Genomic DNA, 17,871 nt, shown 5'->3' with positions numbered 1-17,871 from the left:
CCATTGACGGCAATAGACGTCTAATTTATTATGACTGGCATTTCAAATGTTCGGTCGTCTATTTCTTTTAATACTTTAAATATATTTCTCATTTCATCTCATTTTCTGAACCGCTTTATCCTTATTAGGGTTGCGGGGGGTGCTGGAGCCTATTCCAGCTGACTCCGGGCGAGAGGCAGAGGACACCCTGAATCGGTGGCCAGCCAATCGCAGGGCACAAGGAGACGGACAACCATGCACACTCACACCCATACCTAGGGCAATTTAGAGTGTCCAATCAGCCTACCATGCATGTTTTTGGAAGGTGGAAACCGGAATACCCGGAGGAAACCCACACAGACCCGGGTGAACACACATGATCATTCTAATAAAATAAATAGATGATAAAGATAAGTTACCGTATTTGCCGTTAGCTTTGCTAATATATTTTGCTATATATACTTATATCATATTATATGCTATATATATGGTAACTTATCTTTATCATCTATTTATTTTATTAGAATGATCAATTTGTTTGTAATTGTTGTTTTCTTAAAGCACTTGAAATAGATTGAACGTATCGGAACAGAAAGCATAGATGGCAGTAATGCACCAACACTGTTTGCAAACTGCTGTTTATAACCAAAGAAGAAGAAGTGACAGAAGCCATTGCGGTGTCGTGGCTCAGTTAACAAAACACGAAAAAAAGGAAGGAGACAGGGCGAGCTGGCTGTCAGCGGGGTCTCCTTTTTTTACGCACGAGCCACATTCACATGATCAGACGAGCCAACGCACTTGACAACCGATTCCACACCTGAGTAACGAGTAAGTTTCACCCGGAGGTGACGCGAACTTTGTCTGTCGTTTCAACGGGGAACGTTCGCCGTCCCGATTGCTAACGATGCTAGGCTAGCGGAGCTAACGTTAAGTTGGGCTAACTTTGATCATTTTCACCCGACTACTTATATTATAAAGTTATCAAGTGTGTCATTTTGATAATGGTGACATGGATGTTGTATTTTTCTTTGGATCGTATTTTTGAGTTGGCTTGACATGAGTGAGTTTTCTCGCTTGTCGGCGCTGCGTCGCCGTTCGGAGAAAAATGACACGTAACTAGTAGCTTGCTTGTTAGCAGCCACCTTAATCTTTTTCTCAGCTACTTTCTTTAACGCACTTTTACTACCTCATCCGCGATCGCACATTGTAACAAATGTTTTCTTCTTCTTCAATAGCCTATTATCGATGTGACGTGGCAGGGCATGAAAAATATCCACACTTCTAGTTCAGTGTCAATAACAAGAAAATGCGTCAACTACAATCCAAACATTGATTTTCAGATACCGTATAATTGTCAGTCAACTTACTTTACAATAAGATATCATTGACGACAGTAGACGTCCAATCCATTTGAACTGGCCGTGATCGATCGTGATAATTCATCGCCAGCCCTCCCAGTTCAAATAGAATGGACGCCTACCGCCGTCAATGGCATTGAACTACGACCTAAACTTACTGCCTAAAGTCCTGTAAACGATGTGAATATTTTCACAACCTGAGCAGAGGAAATGTGCTCTAAATTTTTATCTGATGTTCTCACTTTACTCAAAGTTGCGTTCTTTTGTGCGTAACCCACTTAGTGTTAATGTTAATGTGAATGATGAACACTTGTAGAAAGAAACCCAGATTATTTCCGTCCATAGTCACAGTAAAATAATTTTTCCTCATGAATCTCCCTTTACAAATATGGGAGTGCTCACCTCACCATGTTATGCCGGTCGGTCATAGTCATAATGGAAGTTATCATGTACTTAACGACTATTGGCTTGACCCTTGTCAATTTAGTGACAGGGGTCAAATCAAAAGCACAAGGTCAACTAAAACTATGAAGGGTCTAACTAGTATATATCGGTCTGGTCAATACATTTAGTGGTTGAAGGGGTATTGCACAATTTTTTTTTTACCTAAATGACAGTTTAGATTTTTACTCTTAGTTTTCAATAGCTTTCATGTTCGAACAATTCATAAATATTGACAATTTTCAAGTGCAATTTCCGCGCATGGTTATAGTTTTGTTTAAAAATTGTGCTCAAACCTGAGAATAGTGTCTTTTAACTGAATCAGGTATTTCAGCAACTGTAAGCATTTCTGGTAACTATTTACAATCTCATATATTACAATGTAACATTGTATTTGTGATTTCTCTAGCAATGTGTCTACATGGTTTTGAAGGTTTAATAAATTCTTCATGATATAATCATCAATGTTCTTGGTGTGGCGACACTTTAAGCAATAAATTGATATCCTTGAAAAATGAAATAGTATTTCTAAATGTAGCAAAAGTATCATTATTTATAGACTAATGTGCATTGACAACTCCAATGTTAGGTCCACAGTATTATCTTAAAGATGGTTACTGATATGTAATTGGGCTTGCTCGCTTGTAATAATTGGCACACGTGATGCCAGCTCATCGCAGCTGACGTAAAGACGGGTTATTTATATATTTATTTAAATCTTTTTTTTTTTCCTGCGACCTTTGCCTACGTTACTCTTTAGTCCCGGAATTGTTACATCACAGTTGCGACTATCCAAGCTGATATCCAACTGGATTTGACCCCAGGTTGCATTTAATAGATTTGTAGTTTCTTGTCTTAAGACTCCTGACAAACAAAAAAAGGTGCAAAGTATCAGTCCCATTTTGAATTTTGGTACTTACTGCTCTGCTTATTCTCAGTTCACGTTTTGTGACATTTCTTAACTTTTGATGGCTTTTCTTTCACAGGGTTGAACAGCTCCGGATATGTCATTCTTATTTGAGTGGATTTATAGCGGGTTCAATAGCGTACTACAGTTTTTAGGTGAGTCTAAAAAAACACTTTTTCAGATTTAAATATGCTGAGTATTATGGAACTTCTCATCCAGAAGATCGCTCGTGACAGCCCATTGATAATCAGAAGTCAAATGCCCGAGTGGAGAAGCCGCAGCAGCCTAGCAACCGGTTGTCTTTAAAAAAACGGCGGCCGTCGGTCCTGTTCTCCCGGTCACGCAGGTGACACGCTCGTCGTGGCTTTCACCCCACGTCGAGTAGCGTTGAGTCACCATTGACTGTTATGGCCGTTCGTTGACTCACAGGAGGGAAAACAGTGACTACAATGTATTATTGATCACAAAGAAGCCCTTCTCTCCTTTTGGAAATGTGGAACGTCACACTAGATTTTGGGGTATAGCTGTATTTTCCGGACTAAGTCACTGCTTTCAAAAATGATTGCCGGTACATAACAATATTGTCATTAAAAAAATAAAAACTTTAAAGCTCATTTAACCACTAATGTAATGTGTGTAATAAAACACCCATTCTAATGCAATAAATGGTCATTCCAAAAACTATATTGAAAATAATAATCAGTTATTACTACTACTTTAAATACTGTAAGCTAGCAAGTTTTCATATTTAAGCTGTCACTTTTTTTGCGAAGATTCCTAGTAAGCTTAAGTGATTAGTACATTCTTTCGCAATTAGCCTTACTGTATTAATGCAAATGCTCCACAATGTGCAAGGTTTTTTTTTTTTTTTTGCATATGTGCCGAGACCATGCACTACGATAAATAGCGTCCCTGAAAATTGCCACGTTACAGATTTATTGCATATAAAGACAGGCTTAAGGACATACTTTGTGACTATTATACATCTACCTGTGCTGGAAGTAAATGTGTACAATGGCAATTTTTTTAAATGTTTTTCTTTTCAGGACTGTACAAGAAGTCGGGCAAGCTCGTGTTCCTCGGCCTGGACAATGCCGGCAAAACCACGCTATTGCACATGCTAAAAGACGACAGATTGGGCCAGCACGTACCCACTCTCCATCCCAGTCAGTACCGCTCCCCGTCACCAGGTGGCACGTTTGCTCCGGGTTCACTGACGGTTTTCGTTTTCGCTCCCCTCGTCCAGCCTCGGAAGAGTTGACGATCGCCGGCATGACCTTCACTACGTTTGACCTCGGAGGCCACGCGCAAGGTGGGTGGTGTTTGTTTTTGACGGTTTGGTCGAGACCGCCCGGCCAAACGCCTGCGAATAATGCGCCCGTGTTGTGCCGCCAGCCCGGCGAGTGTGGAAACATTACCTCCCCGCCATAAATGGCATCGTCTTTCTCGTGGACTGCGCGGACGGCTACAGGTTGGCAGAATCCAAAGCAGAACTTGACGTGAGTGCCATGAAAGAGGAAATGGAAAATAAGTATCTACCCATGCTTGTGACTCGTTTTAACTTTGAATCAATCAATCAATCCATCCATCAAAAGCCTTTATTGTCATCATACACAGCTGCATATAACGAAATTGGTGGTGCTACTCCACGAAGATGGCTGTATATTAAGTCAGCATAATATAAATAATAATACGTGAAATATTTCTTTGCCAGAATGAACTATTGAAAACAGGATACTATTTGAAGAGCATTAAAAAATTGACAATATTGAGCTTTTTTTGTACACGTTGCTGGTAAATGGGGTCAAAAAAATCTGAAAATTGTCTTTACACTGCGAAATAGGATTTTTGACGTTTCGCAATAAATTGCTATCAAAAGCTGTGCTCATTTAAGTTGATCATCGATTTTTAAGATAAAAAATTTAACACCTCCTTTGCAAGCCATTCCGCCCTATTTTTCATTTTTTATGGATTATTTTTTTTGCCTTTTCAGGGCTTAATGACGGACGAGACCATCGGCAACGTGCCCATCCTCATCCTAGGCAACAAGATCGACCGACCGGAAGCCATCAGCGAGGAGCGGCTCAGGGAAATGTTTGGACTCTACGGACAGACGACAGGAAAGGTGAGAAGCGTCCGCCCGGGGACGAATGGCTCGGGTTACCAGCCATTTCTCACAAGGCGATCGTCCTTTGTTCCGTCGGCAGGGCAAAATTCCCACCAAGGAGCTGAATACGAGACCCTTGGAAGTGTATATGTGCAGCGTGCTCAAGCGTCAAGGCTACGGCGAGGGATTCCGTTGGCTTTCCCAGTACATCGACTGAAAACGGCGCCACCTACCGAACCGCAACAACAACAGACGTACAACAGCGGGCTTGCCGACCTTCCACCATCACCACCACCACCACCACCACCACCACCATCATCACCACCACCACGACAACTCGGTCCCAATAGACTTTTATTGGTTCTTTGGGTTCTGCAATTACACACGCGCACATGTTTTTTTTGTCCCACTCTCATAGCTCCACACGGACAATTCCTGTTTTTTTTTTGTATGCCGGCGTCTGTTCAGAAGCTTCCAGTAGTTCCATACGTGGCATTTTTATTCATTCATATTTTTCTTTTTATGACGCTTGATAAATTGAAGGACCGTCATCCCTGCTTTACCCACCCTGATTAAAAAAAGAAGTTTTTTTTACATACATAGAAGCATAAAAAAGTAGCGTAATGGCTCAATATTCCAAATGATGTATGAAATGTACACTAACTTGGTACATGGACGTTGTATCCTTTCTCATTATGCATGCATGCCTTGTTCTTTTTTCAGCTGTAACCAACCACCCCTTTTATGATTATTATAACGGTTAGGACGATGATTCTGAGGACAGCAGACAGGGAGGAAGATGCCAAAAATGGAGGGGAGACAATATTAACGCACACACACACACATGTGGGAGCGTTGCATTGCTTGTGTGTGTCTTTCATTCCAGTTCGCAGCATTCCAAAAACGAGGCTGCTGGTGGTGGTAATGTTGTTTGCATCATAAATGTGTAAGAAGAATGATTATGACCATGATAATAAATGTTTGCAATTAAGAACAGGATTTAACATCAATACAGTAACTGAGGCTGTGTTGCTTTCTTTATCTGTCTTGGCCAATCACGGAGACTTTTTAACAGAACTATTCGCAATCGCTCATTGCATGTTTAATCTGGATTTATCCTTTACAAAGCTTCTAGCTTTTAGTCACGAAAGACATTTGTTGCAATTGCGTTTGAATTTTAGTTCAAGGTGTTTTTGTAAAAATACAGGATTAGAGCTACATTTATAAAATATCAGTGTGTGGACGCTTTTGTTCAGAAAACACAACTTTTGTTGAAAAGATTTTGGAAGATATTCTTTGAATTTCTTTTAAACTAAAGTGTTTAACTTACTTTTTGGTTGGGGTAGATGAAAACTATATCTTGGACATCAACATTCAACACCAAGATGTGGTGAAATAAATGGCTGATATTATGTTACTTGAACAAAATTGAATGCCATCACCTTCAAGTAACACAAAAAAAATCATTTGTAGACAGCTCATTTATTTGGGAAATTACAGGAACCCTGTGGAGAAGTTTGTATAAAAGGAAGAGTTGCAACACTAAAAGATGACTTTGTGGTATTTTACAAAAACAAACATACAGTACATCTATTCCTTCTATCTTGATCCGTTGTCGCACCTATGAAAAGTCAAAGTCTGCGGGCGGAAAAGTCTGGCTCGCTCTCTAACGAGGCGGACGTCCCTGCGGTCTCACGGCGTCGGGGGGCTGTCCACGTCGTGCTCGGCTGGGCCGTCGTCGTCGTCCTCTAGCGTCTGGCTGGTGTAGTTGGTGATCTCCAGGAAGCCGCTGGGTTCCACCACCACGTTGGAGCGGCTCGAGTCCGGCACGATCGAATACTGAGGAATCACCTTGGCATAGTATAAAAAATCAAAAAAATCAAAATAAAAAATCGGAAATCAACCAAATGAACATCACAAAATATCCCTTGGCATACCTCGATGACCTCCAGGCGCTCTTTGCCAAAATGTTGCCCCTTGGGCTCCAGGGCCTCGGCCGCCAGCGGGGGCCGTTGGGCGGACGAGTCCACCACCACCACGGGCTCGGTGCTGGGGTCGATTTGGGCTTCCATCATGGAGATTTTGAGGATATCGGACACGGAGGCCTCTTCGCCCGCCGCTACTGCCACCGACTCGTCTGCGAGCTCGCCGTCGGCGCTCAGGACGGAGGGGACGCGAGCGGCCGCCTGCGGGTGCTGGGCGCTGCCGAAGGTGATCTTGGTGACGGTGGCGCTCTGCGTGATGATTGGCTGCTGTGTTCAAATACAACAATAATTGAGCCAATATTTTTCTTTCCCCAAAATCAAATGTATATTCCAAAGATTTATCTTTTTCTTCAAAATTCTAAAATGGCGAACATAAATATAAAATAAAGAGAATATTTACTGTCTTCACCTTTTGCTTAAAAAAAAAGTGAATGAATAAATTGTATATATAAATATTTACTATATTTTTGTGTCTGTTTAATTTTTAAAATGCATTTTGATAAAAAAAAAAAGCAAAATATAGATGATAAAACTTGCTATTAGGTGCAATGAATTTGATCAAAACTGCTGAAAAAGGAAAAATAAATAAGACCTAATTTCAAAATTAGGTCTTTACTGTCCAAAATATGGTTAGCTATCATTTTAAAGTTACTTGTTTTAGCATTTTAAAACAGCGTTAAAACGAATCTTGATTATAGAATTGAAAATACGCAGAATTTTATTTTTCTGATGTGTAATAACGAGGAGGGAAAATTCAATAAAATCAAGTCTTTCTAAGAAATGATCATCAAATTAATATACTAACCAAATGCAACAGTAGTAATAATAATAGCGGTTTTATCAACCCGCAATGGCTGGAGGAGAAGAAATGGATTTGTTTGCAGATTTTCAAGACGGACGGATTTTGTGTACAGATAAAAAAGATTTTTGGTGAGTAAAATATGACTATATTCCTAAATAATATTTCAATTGTATAAAGTTATTATTGATGCTTTTTTTTATATGTGTCGCAGCTGTAGCTGCAGTAAAGGTTTTATAGCCATAAAATAGTTTGGGAGGGTTGGATTGATTCAGATATAGAATTGAAGGCGTCGGTTTGAAATTCACGGCCCGCCACTGCTAGGTCTTGTGTGTGCACCTTTAAATGACTGACCTGCGCTGTGACGGCTTTTTCCGAGCCCACCGGGTGGTGCGCCTGCAGCGGCGGCGGGTGCGACATGGGCGCGTGCAGCGGTCTGTGGTGCGAAGTGGGCGCCTGCTGCAGTTTGGGCAGCTGCGGCGTGACGGGCGACGTGACCACGCCCGCCGACTTGGCCTGACTCTGCTCTCGCAGTTTAGGGAGCTTTTTGGCCGGCGACGACGTCAAAGAGGATGACGACGACGACGAGGGGGAAGGCTGAGTGGGCTGAGGTTTGCTCTGCAGTTGAGGAGGGGGTAGTTGGGGGGAGCTCTCCGCTTGGCTAGGAGGTTGTTGTAAGGGGGCGACCGGTTTGGGGGCGACCGGCTTGGGGGCTTCCGTGTGGCTGGCGGCCCGGTAGAACAAGCCCGTCTGGGGGTCCAGAGTGTCGCCTTCCAACTCGCTTACCTCCAACGTTGATTCGCTTTTACTGTCAGAAGACTGAAAAGAAAAAAAGCTCATGTTAGAATTGGAGGACATTTTGCCCTCCAACTTCTTGAAAAATAAAAATAATCATTTTCTCCTTGTCTGCTACCTCTGGAAGGTGCTACAGAGCCATAACAGCCAAGACAAACAGACTCAAGGACAGTTTCTTCCAAGAGGTGTCACCATACTCAACTCGAGTTCTTCACCTAGGACCTAATCAAGTTTTATTACTACTTATTTATTATGTTGACCACTTATTTGTCTATTACTATTTGGTGAGTATCTATTAATCACTACTATATATTTATTATCTATGTGTTGCGTCCATAGACTCAGCGAGTGGTGCGCTCTTGCCCTGCTGACCTCACTTGGACCACTTATTTGTTATTTATGGATTATCTTTTGTCTGTTTGTTGTTGTTATTTGTGCACTACATGGCAAAACCTTTAAATTTCACTATATGTTCAATTCAATTCAATTCAATATTCACCCAGAATAAGTGATCAACTAACCATCAAAGGCTTGCGCGTGTAAAAATCAGGAAGGTGATGTTGAAAAGACCTATTGGCGGAAATAGACATCCAATCCATTGCTTACAGCCACGCCCAGTTGAGATGGATTGGACGTCTGTTGCCGTCATTGGCAGCCGAAGAGTCAAGCTATGAGGTCAGATTTATTCCAATTTTTCCAACTTAATACAATTTCTTTTAGTTCACTTTTATTTATCAGAATGTTTTTAGTTAGAATGATTGACATCCTCTTCAATTGAATGGAATTCATTTGCAAGCGTTCTTTTCAGGCTCACCCTTAGGCTGACATGTGCCGCCACCGTTACAGGGGGGACGCTGGGCGGCTTGGTCACCGGGGCGACCTGCTCAACGCTTTTGTAGGCCGTGCTGTCCTCCTTCTTCGCGCTCTCTTTCTCTGCGAGGGAAACTTTGAAAATTTAGCAAAAAAAAAAAAAACAGGCATCGGCCGGGCCAGGAAACGGCGACCAGTCAGGTCGTACCTGCCGGAGGGGCGTCGGCCTCCTGTGCCGGCGTTCCGGACGGCTCGGGGTTACTCCTCTTCTCCTGCGTTAGCTGGATGGGAACGGCCATCTGGCTCAAGTCGATGTGGGGGTGTGGCCTAGGTTTGGACTCGCCCTTTTCCTTTACTTTACACGCACACAAAGAATTTAGCGGATGATGACCTCTATTTTGTTTTGTTTTTAAAAAGCGTCCCATTCCGAGTTATTTCTCACCCGACGTCTGCTGCAGCTCCAGCAGAGCTTTGATGGTGGACGTGGCCGACTGGGATTCCCCGGCGGTCACCTCTTGGTAGATGACGGTCGGGGCCGACTCCACCGACACCTCCTGCTCGGTCCAATCGTGGTCTCTGGTGGACAGCACGTGGAAGACGGCCTGCGTGTCTGCAGGCGAGCGGGAGATCACGGTCAGCGAGAACTAGATTCGGATCACATTTTACATCCCACCCTTTTTGTTCGTATTCTCATTCAAAAACGGATAAAACACGCAGTTTCTGAGTTACTAAGTAAGTTACCAAGTGCCCCATGACCAAATGAATCGCCAAAAATAGTCCAAATGAAATTTAAACTTTTTTTTGGGTCTATTGTTTTTTTTTTAATCATTTCTGTATGTTGCAATGTGGGAACCTTTTTTTTTTAAAATAAACATGTCAAATATTGTGGAATGTCTTTACAAAGCTCTTGTCGTAACTTTTCCTGTTTTGGTCAAACCCTAAACAGCTATCTTCAATTGGAAAAGTAAAAAAATAGGACCATATTTTCCGGACTATAAGTCGAACCCAAAGAATGGAAAAAGAAAGAGGAAAAAAAATCTAAGCTGCAACGGAGTATGAAGTTATATAAAACAATATATGTTAAAGTAATGAAAAATAGGGAACAACAGACTAAAATAAGCACCTGTTATTATAACATATTAACAGATTTTGCATAACTACGACCTAGAAAACACAACATAACAAACTGTTGACGGTCAGAGTGAATGGCAGGCCCAATCAAACTAAGAAAAAAAAAAGGGTGACTTATAGTCCGGAAAATACGGTAGTCCGGATTTACAACCCTGGTACTGTGAGTATTTCTGTGACCAAATCTTGGAAATATCACATAAATGATATCATAAAATCCTGATCATTGATCTGTGTTAGTGGAGATAATTCAATTTTTGATAGTTCATGACCTGTATTGATGAATATTTAGCAAGGAACCAGAGAAGTGAAGGCTTATTTACCAAGAATCTTGAAGGCAATTAATTGGCTACCAATTCTAGAATGAAAGATTGGCCAATTTGGATTTACCGTGCGACACTTCTCCAGCCGAGCCGGCGGTCTCCGCTCCGCTGCAATCATCCTTAGCGGATCCCTCTTGAGCGGTACCGGGGTCCGCCGAGCGGATGGCCTGTTGCAGGGTCTCGGTCACCAGCTGCCGCGTCTGTTCGCTCACTATGGCCGTCTGGAAAACCGGCTTGGGCTTGATGAGCACCTAGGCGAAAAATGACACATTATTGCAACAACGGTTCATTTTTATCGGATCCCAGACTCGTGGCGACCCCGTAACGTCGGCGGGACCCGACCTGCGTCTTGCCCTGCTGGCCGTAGACGATCTTAGTGGGGATGATTTTCGTGGCGGCGGACGGCGAGCTGGCGCTGAGGCCTTTTGGCTGCGTGACGATCATCTTGGTGATAGGCCTGGTGGTGGTGATTATGGCCGGTTTGCTTCCCGGGATGGCCTGCAGGGTCTTCTCGCCCTGAGACGAACGGACAAGGCTCGTTGAGATGATTGGTTGGTACCTAAGTAGTGTTCTCTAGAGTGTTGGGACTGACCCCCGCGTTCAAAAGTGTGGTGACCACATTCTTGCCGGGCAGCCCTTGGATGGTAGCGCCTTTGCCGCTCGTTTTCTGGACCACGATCACGTTGGGTTTGGACGACATGGGGATGGTGGTGATCTTGGTAGTGGTGCCTACGGACGTAACACGAATTTAGACGGCGATCACGCCCGTGTCGATCGGTACATTGGAGTCCGCCTACCAGACACAATATTGCTGCTGATGATTTTCCCGCCCAACGTGGCCAACGACTTGGGCACCACCGTGATGATGCTGCCGCTGGTGGTCTTGACGTACGTGGCGCCGCCGGCCGCCGCCGAAATCCGGGCGCCGAGGTTGGAGGTGACGGTGGGACGCGTGTACGTGGCCTGGGTGGCTGCGAGGACCACGTATAAGTTACCATGAGTAAACAACCGTTGGAAATGGGCAATTCAATGCAAAATCATCCTCATATGTGGACACTCACAATATTAACGTTTGATATAGAAATGTAGCCTACACGACCCAAACAATAGACATGCTATGTGCAATTCATTTTTTTTAAATATATATCTAAGTTATAGTGTGGGCTTGTTGGGAATGTGGCACGTTGGCTTTTCATTTCTGAGATCGAGGGTTCAATTTCAGGAGGGTTCCGACCTTCCTGTGTGGAGTTTTCATGTTCTCCCCGAGGCTTGTGTGGGTTTTCTCCGGGTACTCCGATTTCATTCCACATAAAAAACATGCGCGGTATGCTGGTTGAACACTCTAAATTGCCCCTAGTTATGAGTGTTTGGTTGTTTGTCTCATTGTGTCCCTTCGATTGACTGGGCACCAATTCAGGGTGTCCCCCACCTGCTTTCCGTAATTGGCTGGGTTAGGCTCCAGCACCTCCCGCGACCCTTGTGAGGAAAAGCGGGACAGAAAGTGAATGAAGAAGTTATAATACTGTCAGAATACTTTTATCTAAATGACAAATTGGCAAGGTAAAACCTAAGATGCCGAGTCAGGAGCTTTCTGGTGGATTGGCACAGAATGACTCCGCATTTGATAAAGTTGTTGTTACCAACCTGTAGGTTGAGTGACCAATTTAGTGGTCATGATGGCTCCATTGCTGCTGACCACCATGATGGGAGAGGAGCCGCTGCTGCTGGACAGAGCCACTGAGGATGGCTTGGGCAGGATTTTGCTGGGTTGGACCTGCTGGGTGATGATCTTCACACCTGAAAAATGCCATTTTTGTTTACTTTGAAAATTATTCAAATTGTGGTCACTTATACTATAAAGGACCTTTTCCATTGAACATGCAATTCCTGTCATTGCTCCACAAAATACCCACGGAAATGCCCCCCAAAAATAGATATTTGTAAAGCTGACACTGAATTAGTTTTAGAAAATTGACCTCTAATAAAATCTTCCTCTAATTTGGGGCTTTTTTTAAATCAAAATTGTATCCTTATAATGATGAACAGTTTCAAGTTAAACTGTATTGACATTAATGATGAAAAGAAGATTTGACTAAAGTTGACTTTTCTTGTAGCAAATGTTTCCTTTCTATTGGATTTTCCAGTTCATTTCATGTTCCTGTTTTGTAATAACAATTTAGGCAAATTGAAATAGAGTAATGAATGACTTGTATGTTTTTGGAATTTACTTGACCAATAGAAATGAACGTTTTCATTACCAGACTCTTGCTTGATTTGAATAGTGGGCTTAGCGGTCGGCAAGTTGACGGAAGCTACGGCGTTTTGGGCCGCGCCAGAAGCCGCGAGAGCCGCCGCCTGCAGCTGTTTGGGCGATTGCTGCTTGGGGAACTGGCTTAGTATCTGCGCGGTCGAGCCCACCATGGTTTTCGGCGAGGGCAGCCTGGCTGAAGCCACCTTGACTCCCGCCGAGGGGGCGCCTGAAGGAGGAAAAACAACGGCCCCATATTTTTCCACGTTATATTTCGCTACCAGGAAGGAGGCGGACAGCGGCGCTTACCCGAGGACGCGGTCGACATGACGGCCGAGGGCGTGGCGGACACCACGGCGGTGACGGCCGTGGGGGCGGAAACGGTCGCCGGGAAGACCACCGTCTGCTTCTGGGCGGGCGTGGTCAGGATGGTGCTGGAAGCCAGCTTGGACACGGCCGCGTTGGTGTGCGACTTGGACAGGATGTTGGGCACGAAATTGGAGCTGGGCGACGTGGTCACGATGATCACCTGCCGAGCAGAACGTGGCCCGGTTGTAGCCGTGTGGCGGTAGGCGAATAAGCGGCGCCCACCTTTTGCGTGGCGGTGCTGGTGGTCTGGATGGTGGGTTTGGTGAAGGTGATCTTCACCGGCGACAGGTGTGGCGGCAGCGAGTTGGCGATACTCTGCATGATGTTGCTCATCTTGGGGTTGGCGCTCACCACCGGCGCCACCGCCATGTGCTTGACCACGGGCGGCGACGCTTTGACCACCTCCTTCAGCAGCACCGGCGACGAGCCCGACGAGTTGGTGCGCCGTCGCTTGCGTGGCTTTTCGTCCTCGTCGGAGCAGCTGACGCCTATAGGGAAGAAAGCTGATTGGACGCATGACCGCGGAGGTTTGGAATAATCTTTTGTGATTCTACTGACTTTTCACATAGACGGTGCTCCCGCTGGGCAGGACCACCACGCTGGATGACGGGCTGGGCGGCCGTGGGGACTTGCTGGCCGTCCCGGTGGCGCCACAGGTGGCTGTGGAGCTGGTGGACGTGCCCGTCGTGCTCGTGTAGGAATAACATACCACCACTGTGAGAAAGAGGAAAGCCTGGTCACTCATTGCACTCAAACTTATCGTGATATCAATTATATCAATACGATTGGAATGCCACTTATTGTCATTATACTATTTTAGCCAATCAAATAACCCCGATTTCCCACTCTTTCACGTGACGCCATAAATACTGTCAGAGTAGCGAGAGGGTGAGAATACAGACACAGGAAAAGACATTGTAGACTTCAATAAATAGGTAATATATATAATAAATAATTATTTAATTAATTAATATCAAATGTATCTGAATAAGAGTGAATATGTTTGGATTACTGTTATGGACAATGAATGATACTTTAACAGACACTTATTAAGCTAATTGTTCTCCATTTTATGATGACTGTAATTTATAAGCTAATAAATAAATAAATAAATATTTAATTAATTAATATCAAATTTATCTGAATAAGAGTGAATATGTTTGGATTAGTGTTATGGACAATGAATGATACTTTAACAGACACTTATTCAGCTAATTGTACTCCATTTTATGATGACTGTAATTTGTGTTTGTTCTTTATTCGTGGTAACATAAAATTCCCTCAAAATCTTAACATGCACTCAAGTGCAATGTTTTTTCTTTCTTCACTGTGCATTTCCTGGCAATTTACAGGCTATAAATTAGGGTATATTGAATTACATTTGAAAGTAAAGCAATTTGAAGTCAGGTGTTAAGTTTAACCAGCTTGTTTTGAGGAATCTGGGATTTCTTCAGTTTTAAGATATTTTGTAACCATATTAGTGATGTGCTTTGTTGTGACAACTAAGCAAACTGACTGGATGTCACACAAGCAAATACAGATGAAAGCGCTATGAAGTATGATGTCATATAGGCAATCTATGCACACTGTGGTACAACTATTGAGGCCATAGTGACAAAATGATCGAGCGTTGGCTAAAAACTTGCTTCACTATATTAAAGTCATTATGATTATGAAGGTAAGAGACTTCTTATTTATTCAAGCTATTGATCAATCTAACAAAGAACTCACTGAAAGTATAGTCGCTATGAAAAGAAATCATTTCAAGCAATTTATTTCGCCTATGATTATTGTCAACAAATGGAACACTATTGTGTTATTTTTCTTCTTCGTTCTAAATCTCTATTTATATTTGAAATGGATTGCGGTGATAATTGGACTAAGGAGCTATTGCTAGCCCAAACATAGAGAAACAACTTGCTTTTGTATATTAAAGGTCATTTTTGCTAAGTGACAATGTTTTTTGGTCACCACATTCTCAAAATGTAAAATCGTGAGAAAAAATTAGAGAAAGATTTTGTAATTGTTGGGATTTTTGTCTGCACACGTACGTAGTGTGGTGGATAGTGACGGGACAAACAACACCTCTGCCTCAAAACTGCCAAAACTGGCCGAAAGTAATGCAAAATTCTACATTTATTGCCGAAAAATGTACTACAATGTACATACTAACACATTTCAGCATTGACACACTAAGCTTACCTGCAATGTCTTAGAACTACGGCAGAGGTCGCTATTGAGTGCCCAACACACTGTCAATACATTGCTAACATAGTGTGTCAATACACTACTTGATATACAATCATTGTATTACTAGTAAACTGTAACCCACTTTTGCTTGTGAACAACTGAACCTTTTATAGCCATTGATGACACTCACCTGGTTCCAATTAACCCATTCATTCATTTTCTGAATCGCTAATCCCCTGGGGGGGTGCTGGAGATTTATTGTACAACCAGCCTACCGTGCATGCTTTTGGAATGCGGGAGGAAACCGGGGTACCCGCAGAAAACCCACGCAAACATGCAAACACCACACAGCAAGGACCCATCTGGGCTCGAACCCTTGTTTGCTATTACGACTGTCCACAAACAAATAGCCGTCAACCCACCTTCCTTATTCCCCGTTTCAGCCGGCATCAGCAAAGAGGCGTTGTGAGTGGCGGTGGCGCCGGCGACAGCATTGGCCGTGGCAGTGAACGCCGTCTGCGGGACCAGCCTCGGCATCAGCGGCACCAAACGGCGGCCTTCGATGGACCACTCGGACGAGCTGTTCTGACCCGCCATGCTGCGGGAACGCCAATGGGTGAGGCACGCTCGATTCCCACTATGTCGATGGGCGACGGTCCGTTACTCACTGGTACGCGATGGTGCAGAGGCGCTCATCATTGACGGCCCGGCGGACTTCTGCGCGGTGGCGCTCAGTGGAGATGCTGAGACGAAAAAAGGGAACATGAACATTTGGAAAATTACAAATGAGACAGCGAGCACGAGAACAAAATAGAGACGAACAGGGAGAAGAAAGTGCAGGGATTTAAATGAGTGATATCGCAATCCGATACTCAGTATCGGTGCATGATACGGCTATTTTTGGAGTATCTGATTGTGTCACGAGATCGCATCTGATTCAGTAGTAACGTTTTCAGTACCATCGAGCTTTTCAATAAATCAAACCACTAGGAAAACATGTTTGCCGAGTGGGACAATATCTGTTTAGAAACTAAGAGCAATGTATAAACAGCATTTTTTGAGGTACCAATAATAAAAATAGAATTTGTCATTTAATGGATACACTAATTTTTGCTTCGTTTTTACTGGATGAAAGAATCTGGCATTGGATTGAAATCAGAAAAACATATTTAAAAGCGATCAGAATCAGATCGGAAAGAAAATAAATCCCCTTCAGGACATTCCTAGTGCCAAATGACTCTTTTTGTGTACAAATGTACTACTTTGAAAACATATCGTAGCTGATATGAAAAAAGGTGGTGTGTTCAAATGACCCGAGGATTTTGGTGAGCTCCCCCAGCAGATCCTTCTTGTCTTTAGTCAGGTCTCCTTGCGCTCGTAGGGCAGTGATGACGCCGGCATAAGCCTCCAGCTCTGGACAGATGAGAACATAAGTATTTCACCACTGGAAAGCTCCTGAAATGTCTATGTTGGCCAGAATTGCCTAGCAAAATGTGCCCGACAAAGAGCAGACCATTCTCAAATTACACTGTAGGCTTGTTGGAACACATTTCTCACTTAACCCGTGTTTGCTTAAGTGAAGAACGTTTTCAATATTTACAAACTCAAGCAAGATTTCAATATGGGGAATGTTGGAGCATACCCAGTTTGCGCAATATCCTTTTGCACTCATCCCGGCCCAGGTCAAGGATGGTGGGCCAGACCACCGGCATGGTCCCAGTCACCACCGGTTTCTCCAGCTGAATCATGAGCTGAAAAGACAACAATAGGCCACTCGTATCTTAAGGCAGGACTGTCAATTGATTTGTGTTATGGCTGATTTATGATGAGCACGTAGGTTTGAATACAAGGCAGCACCAGTAGATCAATGCGGTTAAACTCATGCGCGATGCAGCTAACAAATGCCAGATTGTGAGGGTGTCAGTCAATATTCAAGCTATTACAACCAACTGGAAAAGAATAACGGGAAATGACTGTGGAGGATGGGTGTGTTTTGTGCACGTCCTAACACTATATGGCCATTTTGTCTCAATATTCCAGCGTTAGATCTTACAAACAACAACGTATAGATGTTTACTCAGCAAGCTTTAGATGCAAAAAATGATTTTGAGTGGCATCCTCTGCCCAAATGACGTTTTCTATCCTTTTCTGTTCGCCTCTGTTAAGCGTCTGATGTCTTACCTTCCGTTTGCAGGACAAACTCAAGGCCTCAGCAGCGTTAAAATTGCACAAATCCAAACACCCATAGCGGACTGCTTACGTTTATTCAAGGCACTGCATAGCAACGTTATCCTCGAATAAACCCAAGAAAGGAAAAGGATCTAAAAAACGGTTTAGAGCCAAATGTGTTGGCAATGTTTACGTTGTCTGCTAGCTGTGATTAGCCCAATGGATGGAGGTGTTTTCTTCTTCGCATGTGTGTGTATTTTTTA

General features: G+C 43.4%; 2 protein-coding genes across 2 annotated transcripts; one reads left to right on the top strand and one right to left on the bottom strand.

The window, feature by feature from the left end:
* Positions 1–635: 635 nt before the first annotated feature.
* Positions 636–5,802, top strand: sar1b (secretion associated, Ras related GTPase 1B). Its single transcript, XM_077591594.1, has 7 exons — positions 636–807; positions 2,765–2,840; positions 3,732–3,851; positions 3,932–3,997; positions 4,081–4,184; positions 4,679–4,810; positions 4,893–5,802. Exons 2-7 carry the CDS (start codon positions 2,783–2,785, stop codon positions 5,007–5,009), a joined length of 597 nt encoding a protein of 198 aa, XP_077447720.1. The 5' UTR covers positions 636–807; positions 2,765–2,782; the 3' UTR covers positions 5,010–5,802.
* Positions 5,803–6,255: 453 nt separating this feature from the next.
* emsy (EMSY transcriptional repressor, BRCA2 interacting) lies at positions 6,256–17,840 on the bottom strand. The gene is made up of 20 exons (XM_077593049.1): positions 17,621–17,840; positions 17,082–17,190; positions 16,753–16,852; positions 16,108–16,182; positions 15,862–16,037; positions 13,808–13,963; positions 13,472–13,737; positions 13,190–13,409; positions 12,891–13,109; positions 12,277–12,429; positions 11,430–11,603; positions 11,225–11,361; positions 10,975–11,148; positions 10,700–10,883; positions 9,624–9,791; positions 9,390–9,536; positions 9,186–9,304; positions 7,931–8,395; positions 6,730–7,044; positions 6,256–6,643 (listed from the first exon to the last, which is right to left on the bottom strand). Exons 2-20 carry the CDS (start codon positions 17,185–17,187, stop codon positions 6,485–6,487), a joined length of 3,513 nt encoding a protein of 1,170 aa, XP_077449175.1. The 5' UTR covers positions 17,188–17,190; positions 17,621–17,840; the 3' UTR covers positions 6,256–6,484.
* Positions 17,841–17,871: the final 31 nt, after the last annotated feature.

The sequence above is a fragment of the Stigmatopora argus genome, chromosome 22 (assembly GCF_051989625.1).
Source record: "Stigmatopora argus isolate UIUO_Sarg chromosome 22, RoL_Sarg_1.0, whole genome shotgun sequence".
Taxonomy (NCBI): Eukaryota; Metazoa; Chordata; class Actinopteri; order Syngnathiformes; family Syngnathidae; genus Stigmatopora; species Stigmatopora argus.
Note: the sequence above shows the minus strand (reverse complement) of the source record. Positions and strands in the feature narration are given on the sequence as shown.

What these genes read in the sequence shown, in the direction of transcription:
- sar1b (XM_077591594.1), top strand. Translation starts at nt 2,783, where the DNA reads ATGTCATTCTTATTTGAGTGGATTTATAGCGGGTTCAATAGCGTACTA. An exon ending in CGTACCCACTCTCCATCCCA is followed by an intron (nt 3,852 to 3,931) that starts GTCAGTACCGCT and finishes CCCCTCGTCCAG; the next exon opens with CCTCGGAAGAGTTGACGATC. An exon ending in ACGGACAGACGACAGGAAAG is followed by an intron (nt 4,811 to 4,892) that starts GTGAGAAGCGTC and finishes TTCCGTCGGCAG; the next exon opens with GGCAAAATTCCCACCAAGGA.
- emsy (XM_077593049.1), bottom strand. Translation starts at nt 17,187, where the DNA reads ATGATTCAGCTGGAGAAACCGGTGGTGACTGGGACCATGCCGGTGGTC. An exon ending in TGAAACGGGGAATAAGGAAG is followed by an intron (nt 13,964 to 15,861) that starts GTGGGTTGACGG and finishes TCTTTCTCACAG; the next exon opens with TGGTGGTATGTTATTCCTAC. An exon ending in CGGCACATGTCAGCCTAAGG is followed by an intron (nt 8,396 to 9,185) that starts GTGAGCCTGAAA and finishes TTTTCTTTTCAG; the next exon opens with TCTTCTGACAGTAAAAGCGA.